Source organism: Aquarana catesbeiana, linkage group LG11 (genome assembly GCF_042186555.1).
Source record: "Aquarana catesbeiana isolate 2022-GZ linkage group LG11, ASM4218655v1, whole genome shotgun sequence".
Classification (NCBI taxonomy): Eukaryota; Metazoa; Chordata; class Amphibia; order Anura; family Ranidae; genus Aquarana; species Aquarana catesbeiana.
In genome coordinates, this window is record NC_133334.1 from 91,764,503 (window position 1) to 91,775,558 (window position 11,056).

Here is an 11,056-nt window from a genome sequence, read left to right on the forward strand (position 1 = left end):
ATATCTGGGTTGCCAAGGTTTTCCATCACTGCTCTAGGGAATAATACTAAACCCCACTATGGTAAGATGAAGGAGAGAAAAAAAAGGGGAAAATAAATTTATAGTTTGTTTAGCTAAACACAAAAAAGGCAGATCAACAATAAAACAGTGAACTTTCAATCATGACCAATGTCAGATCCTCATAGGTTCCTGCACCCTGAAAGGGGTCCCTTAGGATGTCTGAAACCCTTGTCATGTCAACCACGGTGCTAGGAAAAATGGTAAGGTAAATGAGGATAAGCCCCCCCATAGGACCAGTTTCAAATTCAAATTGAATTGAGTGAATAAACAGGGTCTGATGTTCCATCATCCGTATCATAGGGGGTGAGAGTCCCTCGACCGCTTTAGTTGCTGCTTCTGCCAAACCGGAATTAGTGGACTCGGTGGAGAAGCACATTTGGAAGATGGGGCTCCTCTGTTGGACGGTGGTTGTGGAAACTCCTGGGAGATCAGACCCAACTGCAGGAGCTGACGTTCGCCTTCCGGAAAAAATGAGAAGGAGTGAGCTTTGTTCCGATATGAGAAGTTCAAACGCAGTGAGAAGGACCATCTGTTAATTAATATCCTTTTGGGCCAGAACCTGTAGCAGAGGCTTGAGTGATCAATGTTTTTGAACTGTGAATGGGGAAAGATCTAAGAAGATCTGAACAGGGTACCCCATGATCACAAGACCCTCGGAATTGCGAGACAATTTCATCACCTCCTCTTTCACGGCGTAGAAATGTGGTTTTACTATAATATCTCAAAGGGAGGCCATTAGAGCGTGAGGGTTGTAAGGCTCTGTGTGCTCTGTCAAGCTCCAATTGATGGTTTGGGATGTCAGGGATCAAGGCCTTAATGAACGTGCGGATTGCTGGCTGGACCTTTTTTACCGATTCTGGAAGACAACAAATTCTGAAATTATAACGTCTGGCTCTATTTTCTAGGTCATCAATTTTTGTTAGGGCCATTTCTAGTTGATCCTGAAGATCAGAGATTCTAGCAGAGTTATTATGGCGACAGCCTGGTCTGCTCTTTTTTCTATGGCCTCTATCCATGCCCCTATTTGTTGAAGGTCCACATGAATTGTGGCGGTGATCTGTGCAGCTGTTTGGGCTGGACCCCTGGAGAGCATATTAGAGAAGGCTGACATCATTGATGAAAAGTCATTTGGGATGTGGGGGCAGTCATGCCCATCTTGCTCCCAGGGGTGGCTAAAAGATTCCTCATAGGAGTGAGAATTGGGCCTCCCACTGATCTCCTTATCAGAGATTCTGTGGATGCTGGGGAAAGAGCCGTTTTCTTTTGAGCAGGCTGTGAGACTCCCGTTGTCCTGATCGGCTATTGATTCCTCTGGCTCTGAGGCTGAGCCTCGTGTGTCTGCAGCCGCCATTTTGGAGGGGCTGTGCTGCGTGTTTAGCTGCACGGAGAGGTCCCTCCTTGCTGTGCACGGAGAGGTCCCTCCTTGCTGTGCCCGCGGACATCGGGTGATTCCCGAGAGTGTGCCCGCTCGAGTAGCTGTATCATGGGGCCGCTGTGTGGGCTCTAACGGCTGCGGTGGAGGTTAGATGACCGGAGCGCTGCGGAGCTCCTAGGCTCGTCGGCCATCTTGGTCGCCTCCATGCACATGCCTCCAGTCAGCATTTTTTTAACAAGGCAGTACATGGGACACAGTGTGCCTTGCAGTGCAGGTTTATTCTGAAAGTGCATTGAGGTGATATTCAAAATGAATAGTAATGCAGTGCTTTAACGCATGCCACTGGGTCCTTACATTCACTTTATGATTATTTATTCCCCTACGCATACAGTAGGTATGCGCAGCCTATTGCATTAGGGTGTGCACCCTAAAGCTCAAAAACACGTGTGTGTATGTCTACATATTGGTCCTGGCACATTGATCTCCCTGCCGGCACAGTTCTTATGGCAGAGTCGGTAAGAGGAAGATCTTTCCTATCTTCCCACTGGCACACAAAGCAATAATGTTAATGTGCATGGGTTGATTAGGTTGTGCCCAGGCACATCCTGCACACCCTGTGCGCACGCCTATGCCCCTACGTATACACTAATCATTGTAAAAGTAGTTGAAAAGTTAGACATGAGAATTACACATTTTGGGAGAAATTATTTGTTTATCTCCTGTTTTAATATATTTCTTTGCTCCATCTGAATACAGCACTCTTTTGCGATTTCTACAACCCAGAAGGGGAGTGTGAATGGCATTACAAACCATGTGGATCACAGTGCTTGAAGACTTGCAGGAACCCTGATGGATCTTGTTACCAGAATCTGCCAGGTTTGGAAGGTAAGAAAATATGTCACTAATATCTGTCACAAGATTACTTTGTTTCAATTTTTTTTTGTTGTTAAGCAATTTTTATTAATAAGCATTAAGGTTTCTTAAAGAGACTCCGTCACAAAAACATAATAATAAGTATGAAGTACAGACACTAAGGAGTCTATTTATAATAAATCTGTTGGATGAATGTTGGAAGTATTTGCCCACGTTTCGCTGTGTTTTGTCTAGTAACTTTATTTCCTATAGATCTCAACTCCATCTAGTGGCCATAATGCAGTATTTTCCTGCATTATGGCCACATTATAGCCACTAGCTGGAGCTGGTGACAATTAAAGTCAACTATAGTTTAGAATATATTTTATTTGGACTATTACTAACTCTAACATGCCATACAATAATTAAGGTTCAACATTAAGGTTCAACTGCAGGCAAATTTCTGTTTTCATTTGCGCTTTTACACTGTTGCAGTGTGTTCGTATAATTTGTGTTAAGGCAGCCTATTCATTTGAATAGTCTTCCCAAGATACGAAAAGGTTCATGAAACATTTATGGCAGTGCACGGCACCATAACATAAGTTGGGTCATTGCGTTACACTGTAATGTGTGTCCGTTGGCAAGGTGCATTGGGGTGCCATTCAGCATGAATGACACCATATTGCACAAATGCAGATAACATGCTTTGCTGTGTATTACTCCAACACAAAAAAAGGCCCTTCATTTTGGATATAGTGAGATGTATTAAGCTCTGTAAATATAATGTTCAGTATTGACAGAATTAGAACTGACTGTAATTTTGATGTGTTCAAACAGGTTGCTACCCCAACTGCCCCGAGGACAAACCATACTATGATGAAGAGACAAAGCAGTGCGTCTCTGAATGTAATGTGTGTTATGATGACTATGGCCACAGATACCCCATAGGATACCCAGTGCCAAGTGACAACAACACTTGTTCAGTCTGGTAAGACCCTTCTCTAAATATGACACTGTCCACATCAGAATCTGTAAAATTCAGTACAGCAAACTGTGTGTCAGATTCTACTAGCCAGAACATTATCAGAAGATACAATTTAGACATTCCCTCTCAAAGATTGACAGATAACCGTACACTTTAAATTTAGGTAAATTTGCATTAAAAAAGTCAAAATACAAATTTACTTAAATACATATTTCAGCTCGCCCTTTTCTAGTCTTTTTTTTTTTAATTCACACCATTTACCATGCAAATTAGGGAGCCTAAGGCTGGTGATACATTATACAATTTTCTTGTACATTTTTATATTTTAGATTTACCAAAACCATACACTATAAGGTCAAACCTAAACACTTTCAATTTGTATGCAGTCAGGCAGGCCCTTGCACTACATAGTTGAAGGTAAATCTAAAGCAAATTGAATAAGAAAATTGTATAATGTATGGCCAGCCCTAGTGTGCCAATAAACATCCATTCTATGCAGGAATTTTATTAACAAAAGATTGTGATCTGTTATCCAGCGTGAGCCTGCAAATATGTCAGCCAATGCTGTGCTAATTTGAAGACAATATAGAGTATGACTGTGGGCCTTAAAGACACAAAAAGTTTCAGAAATGTAACATGAAAATTTCTGTTTGGCCTTGTTAAGTTAAGCATTGCCATGTAACATAGCCATGTAATGATAAAAACATTTTTTTAAAGCACAGCTCTTGCCATGACTGTTTTTAAAGGATCGGATTGAGTGGATAAGTATTCAAACTGCCGGGTTGTAATTGCTGTCTGTGTCCCCAATATTTCTCCTTACTTCCTGTTCTAATGACACCCTTTATGCCAGTGTGTGACACAATGGGCTTTATTTACTAAAGGCAAATCCACTTTGCACTACAAGAGCACCGCAAGTGCATTTGAAAGTGCAGTCGCTGCAAATCTGAGGGGGACATGCAAGGAAAATAACTAACAACATTTTAGCTTGCACATGATTGGATGATAAAATCAGCAGAGCTTCCCCTCATTTCAGATCTTCCCCTCAGTTCTACAGCGACTCCACTTCCAAGTGCACTTTCAGTCCACTTTCAAGTGCACTTGCAGTCCACTTGTAGTTCAGAGTGGATTTTCCTTTAGTAAATAACCCCTATTGAAACTGAGATCAGTTAGTAAATCTTCCCAACAGGATTACCGTCAATATTAAACACCTGACAAAGGTTCTATTTATTTTAAACTCCAACAAAACTTTAAAACCGTTTGTTGGAACAGAAGTGTGCTTAAAGAGAAAGTAAACTCTCCCACTCTGATGCTTCTTTTCATTTAGTCCATTATAATAAGTAATTATCAAACTATAGCCACTGTAATCTAGCCCAAATCGCATATTACTTATTGTTTACAGAAACTTTAAAAAACTTGTTTCCAGGGGTAAGGCAGCGCCATCTTAAGTATTGTTTTCTGAGTCCACAGTAGAGTGTATTTCCACCCTTACATTGAGCACTTCCTGTACTGTTAACCAAGCCTCCTTCTCAATCCAACGTTTCTATGGCAACCCTGCTTCCCTGCTCATAGCTGACTTGTTTTATTTCATAGTATTTACTTGTGCCAATTATCTAGTGTTTGCCTATGTCAGTCTTATCAGCTTCAGCTGATAAGACTGCATTAATGCTGTCCAATGCCCAAGTTTACACTCTATGTGATGTCACATGGTCACATGGGGTGTAGTAGGAAGCTCTGAGTGATTATGCAGTCTGGTGGGATTTCAGTGTTGTGCCGTAAGAAGTCCTGATAATAAACAGATAAGCGCACAGAGTGTGCCGTAAATCAGGGGAGATATGGGCATGTTCAGTGACGTCATTGTAAAGAACAAAAAGGATTACAACAATACTAAGCAAGTAAGAAGATATCTACAAGCAGTGTTCATTAGGGTTTTTTTATGCTGATTAACATGGGACAAAGTTGTGGGGGAGAGTTTACAACCACTTTAACTGAGGTCCTCACGCATCAAACTGTTAAATGAACAATTTGAATCTTTTGCTTCTGTATGACCATTCAAAACATGTAAGGGCTTAATAGGTTTGAACCAGAAAAAAAAATCTAAGCTTTAATAATATTATGGGAGTGTTCCCATTTCTGCTCTTTTAAGCTCTGCTATCAACTAGGCATCAAGTCCTGGACCCCATAATTCCTTCCTCATTGTAAGGAAAGTAAAAAAAAAAACAAACTCTAACAACGCATTAAAAATTTAACAACATATCGTTTTTAAAATTGCGTTTGATTTTCTTAAAAAGACATTGTTTGTGGCATTATCTCTTGATAGCCCACTCCTCAAATAAAGCATACTCACCACCACCTTGCTGCAGAAGTCCACCCCGAGTAAGGAGCTTGGAGCTTGCTTGGGTAGATCATATCACTGCGTCTCGCCACATCAGAGTGTTGGGGCCTGTTGATTGGATTCTCAGGCCCTAATATTGTCATATAGGGCAGTCAAATGCTCAACCATACCCAGAACCCCTTCTTCTGAGCGGGGAGGTAGTAAAGGAGTAAAAAATGATCAGTATAACTTGCTGAGACGGTGGGCTATCATGGAACACTGTCGCTTTGGTGAGAACATGAAACTTAGGGGTTTATTTACTAAAGCTGGAGACTGCAAAATCAGGCTCAATTCTGCATAGAAACCAATCAGCTTCCAGGTTTTATTGCCAAACCCTAACTGAACCAGCTGAGGTTAGATGCTGATTGGCTACCATGCACAGCTGCACCAGATTCTGAGTGCTCCAGCTTTAGTAAATCTACCCCTTGGGGTCTATTTGTAAAAAAAAGTTGGACGAATGTAACAAGCATTTGTCCATCCTGACAAATATTGAATGTATTTAGCTTAATACAGTGATTTTCTATGACTGTCATCTCCATCTAATGGCCATAATATGATAGTTTTTCTGAAATGCCTCAATCAGATAAAATACCGCATTATGGCCACTAGAAAGAACTGACAATCATATGAAATCAAATAATGTGGTCAGAATGCTTGTCACATTTGCCCAACATTTTTTTTTTTTTTTATATATATGAATAGACTCCTTAATGTTAAATTCTTCATTTCTCTATAAACATGTGTTACACCCTCATGACCAGGTATATTTAGACCAGTTTTTCTTTCTTTACCCATTTACAGTTTTTATGTCAAAGCTGTGTTTTTGCATCTATTGGTTGTAAAAATATAACCGCCATGACCAAATTGTGCTAGAGTGGTGAGACCCTCAGTGATATGCTGCCAATGTGCTACTGCAGTGAATGAATACTCTGCTTCCCGCTTTGTCATTGAGGAAGAAAGCATCAACATCTATCATCCTACAAATCTTCCACCAAGCTGGAAAAACTCAGTGTATGATGAGTGCTTCTAACTGCCAGAGGTGGTTTTTATCATCTTTCAGAGGCCCTGATCATTGCAAGTAATATTCAGAATTTCTGTCCATGGCTACCTTAAAGTGTTTGTAAAGGCTGAAGGCTTTTAACCTTCATGAATTCTATGCTTTAAGGTACCCCCCCAGCCCCCCTAAAACTGACCTGAGCCCCATCTCGATCCAGCAATGTGCTTGAGAGCCTTGGCTCTCACAGGTCTCTCCCTCCTCATTGGCTGAGACAGCAGCAGTAACCATGGACTTCCGCTACTGTCAATTACAGCCATTGAACCAACAAGGAGAGAGCTGGGGGGGCATGCCACGCTCCGTGTGTGAATTGACACATGGAACAGAGGCCACCATGGCAAGCAATTTAAGATGAAAATGTTTTACAGTCGGAGCACTACAGACCTTAAAAGAGAGGTTCATTATAGGTCTTAAGTAGTAATCAGGAAAAAATGATTTTGGTATAACTGCTGAATCTTTACTTTTGGTTTTAGTTTTGGATAAAAATAGATGTTTTTCCACCTCTTCCCAACCTGTTATGCAATATTTACGTTCTCTTCTTATGTTTCTTGTTAAACAGCAACTGCACAAGTGAAGGCATCAAATGTTACACCTTAACAGGTAAAACAATAGCTTGACTATGTCTTTTGACCTGGAATAAAACTGGCTGTAGCCTACAATATTTGAGGGATGATAATTCAGTTCACTTTGGAGTTTTTTATCACCACCATTTGACATGTAAATGAGGGCGTATAAGTGTGCCAGTAAACATCAACTCTATCCAAAACCGTAATCACACAGTCAGTCTAGTAGTGCTCTTGTTGGTTTACCCTAGTGACACAACCAGCCCAGGAGATCAGGCATGAAGGCTTGTATTCTCATTGCAAGACCTTAGCTGATGGCCATGGTAGTCTTCTATATTCCCAGAGAGAGAACCTGCATACCTGTGCACCATTCAACAATGATTCTGTCTTAGATGCTTACCCAGACTGTGGCCAGAAATCCATGAGAACAAACCAGGGTTCCCTTATCTACAAACCTCAACCTCTAGTACAGCCAGAGAACCATTTGAGCAAACAGATCATGTTGCGGAGGACCATGCTCCAAAACTATACTAGGTACCTAATATGCTTAATGATAAACTTCTACCAGTTCACTTTAAGCAGACACTCATTAAAATAAAAAGAAAAATTGTGGAATCACTCAGCTTACCACAAATGCTTAGATAAACCATGCATGTGAGCCATGCATCAGGTGAAAATGGGCATTTACAATTTCTAGTGTATCTCACACAAGGCTTTTCTAGTCAGTGCAAAGTAATAATGTATGTTTAATATAGACTTTTGCATAGTTCAAGGGCCAGCTGAGGCTACGTCATCAGGTATTTCCAGTGCAGCTCCAATGCATACAGTAGATACCCAAAGTGCGTTGTTTCAAATGGTGTCAGTTCACATGACAGTGTTGCTGCAGTGTGCTTTGCACGCAGTGCTTTTTTTCAGCACATTGGGTTACGACAAGAACCACAGCCTCACAACACTGCTGCAGTGAATAGAACTGTATCGAAATGTCAGTTGTGACATTTCAATAAAGTTGTGTGAAAAAAAGTAAATGGTGTGATGAGCCCGGATTGGTGCATTGGTACCGTGTCCCCCAGCGCACACCAGTGGCCGTGAGTGCAGCATTGCTCACTGGTGTGAATGGGCCCTAAAAAGATCAATGTTCCAGGGAGATCTGTACTTTGATTCACCATAGAATCCATTCCCTTACGCTTCCTTTTATTACAAAAAGTTGATGATTAAAAACTTAATAATATACAATATTATGTTTTTTTATCGTTTTTATGAATAAAGATCAGAAAAGAGATTTTTAGTCTGTTTGTCCTTTAGCACCCTAAGTCCTTAAAATGCACAGTGTCCACAACAACTCACAATCTTAAAAAGAAAGACCAAGTGCATGTAGATGGATATTATGTACACTTTGGGGGCCATCTGAAAAGCAGTGGTCTGCTATACAAATGTACATGTGCTCTGCTATCCTTGGGAGTCTGGCGGAGCACAGCAAGTTGGTCATACATTTAAAATTTTTAACATGGCTGGAGTTCTCCAGTCAACATAAGTTTGAACTAAACAATTTTGAATTTTCAACAGATTGCTGCATATATGAAGGTCGTGTGTACAAGAATTATGACACAATCTACAATACAACTGATGGTATGGGAGGATGTATAACAGCTATTTGTTACAACTCAACTGTAGTAAGAATAAACGAACCTTGCAGCACTACAGCTCCTAGTACAACATTCCACTTCTCTACCACTTCTCCAGTAACTTCAAGCACCACACCTACAACAGTCGAAACTACAACAGGTACGTTTTATTATTACACATAGCTAGACACCCATATTTCCATATACTGAGTGGCAAGATAATTTGCCCACTTTGTGAAGCCATGTTTTACTATTGTATCCCTTGCTCCAGGGCATGTACTTAGAATTACCTATAAAATGTGCATGTCTATATATTTAGAATATTTTCCCATCTTTTATAAATTGTTGTCCTTTTTATATGCTGATAAGAAATTACAGGTGTCAAAACTAGTAAACAACATTAAGACAAATTAGGTTTAGTTCATAAATAGGAAACACATGAATCAAAAGCTTTATTTTAGCCTGTTAATTTCCAATCGCATTGGACTCTGCTGAAAATAAATGTCACCTTTTTATAATTAAGTATGCTTAGCTTGGTGTGTTTTTTTGTGAATTGAGACTATATGTTTGTTCAGTCTCTCATTTTGTTTACTGTAAGTTTTTATTTAAATTGAAATTGGAGAGAAGAAATGTACAGAAATTGTACAGTAGTGAGAGTATAGGGTGTATACGAGGTACCGGCGCAAATAAAAATAAAATATAAAATTATGCTATACTTATGAGTCTGCTGCAGTCAGAAAAAAAACACTCTGCTTGTGAGTAGGCTATAATGAAGAAATATGTGTGTGTGAACTGCGCCAACTATTATAAAATAAATAAATATATTTACCACCCCTTATGTTTATGATCATATGCCTAAATACTATTAGTGATAGAGTATCCTCACCTGTGTATTATTTAATGCAACTAATGCTCAACAATTTAGTGTACCCACAGTCACTGTGGTCTGTGCCTTGCAAACCAAAAATAGTGTGGTGCTTGTACACCAATCCGACCAATAAAGAAAAAATAAAAAAAATAATGTAATATAGATGAAAATGAGTATGCTGGTGTGCCTAAAATTCAAACCATACATCAAATGACAAAATGAAAACAAACGATTTTAAATATGTATAGTTACTACTATAAAGATGAAAAATGTGAAACTTATTAATAGATTAGTTCAATGAAAAAAAGTCCTGTGTTAAACAGTTCCAATAGAAAATAAATTCCAAGTGAATAGCCTCAGTAAGTGCTCAACCAACTCCTGCAGCTTTATTTCTTAATTGTGCAGCTAAATTCCACCATTATGTGATTCCACCACCACCTTGTAGATTGGCCACTCACCAGAAACAGGTGATTAATCGCCTTTGGTTCATTAGTTGGATAACCACTCCATACATTGGATCAGTCTGCACCCTCTTAGGAAAATGTATATGAGATTTATGTATCTCCTGTATAGCCAGTCCTCATGGAAAATAAACGGCCAACATGGTATAGTATGTCTAAACTCATTTATTCTTTAAAACCTTAAAAGACTATTGCACTCATATGTAATTGTGCCAGTAAGCTGGCACCAAGCTGTTCCAACAGTGTGTGCGGGGTCCGGGATACCGGTGTGCATTCCGCTGTATGTTTCCTCCTCGGTATGCGTACCAAGCCTTGCTTTCGTTAGGAGGAAATTACGTCAAAATGTCCCAGCAGCCTCTACGCGTTTCACAAGCATTGATTGCGTCATCATTGCTTCCTGATGACGCAATCAATGCTTGAGAAACGCGAGCAATTTTAAAGCATGATATGTTAGGTATATATTTACTCGTCGTAACAACATCTTTCACATTATACAAAAAATTGGACTAACCTTAGTGTTTTTTTTCTTCATTAACCACATGCCGCCTTCCCACCGTCAAGTGATGGAGGGATGGTGCGATTCTCGCTCTGGGTGGACGTCATATTACAGCGCTGTAATTGCGGCTGAGCCATGTTGCTATGACATGGCGTGGCCCCGATCTCCAAAAAGAGCCACTGATGCAGCTTTTTAACCCTGTGATCAGCTGTGTCCAATCACAGCTGGTCACATGTAAACACGGAAGTGCCAGTAATTGTCTCTCATCGCCTCACACTGACAGAGTGTGTGGCGAGGAGAGCTGATCAGCGGCATCTCCTGGCAAGGGACGGCAAGACAGTGCCCCGAT

The 11,056-nt window shown here is 40.2% G+C and overlaps 1 protein-coding gene and 1 long non-coding RNA gene across 5 annotated transcripts in view; one reads left to right on the plus strand and one right to left on the minus strand.

The window, feature by feature from the left end:
* The window catches only part of LOC141112198 (uncharacterized), a 271,699-nt gene that overhangs the window by 113,049 nt on the left and 147,594 nt on the right, over positions 1–11,056 (minus strand). The window lies entirely within an intron of this gene.
* Positions 1–11,056, plus strand: part of LOC141112195 (uncharacterized) — a 97,006-nt gene that overhangs the window by 42,992 nt on the left and 42,958 nt on the right. The window contains exons 25-28 of the mRNA XM_073604784.1: positions 2,192–2,320; positions 3,125–3,275; positions 7,257–7,297; positions 8,824–9,042. Of these exons, the coding sequence (XP_073460885.1) occupies positions 2,192–2,320; positions 3,125–3,275; positions 7,257–7,297; positions 8,824–9,042 (540 nt within the window). The remainder of the gene's footprint in view (positions 1–2,191; positions 2,321–3,124; positions 3,276–7,256; positions 7,298–8,823; positions 9,043–11,056) is intronic.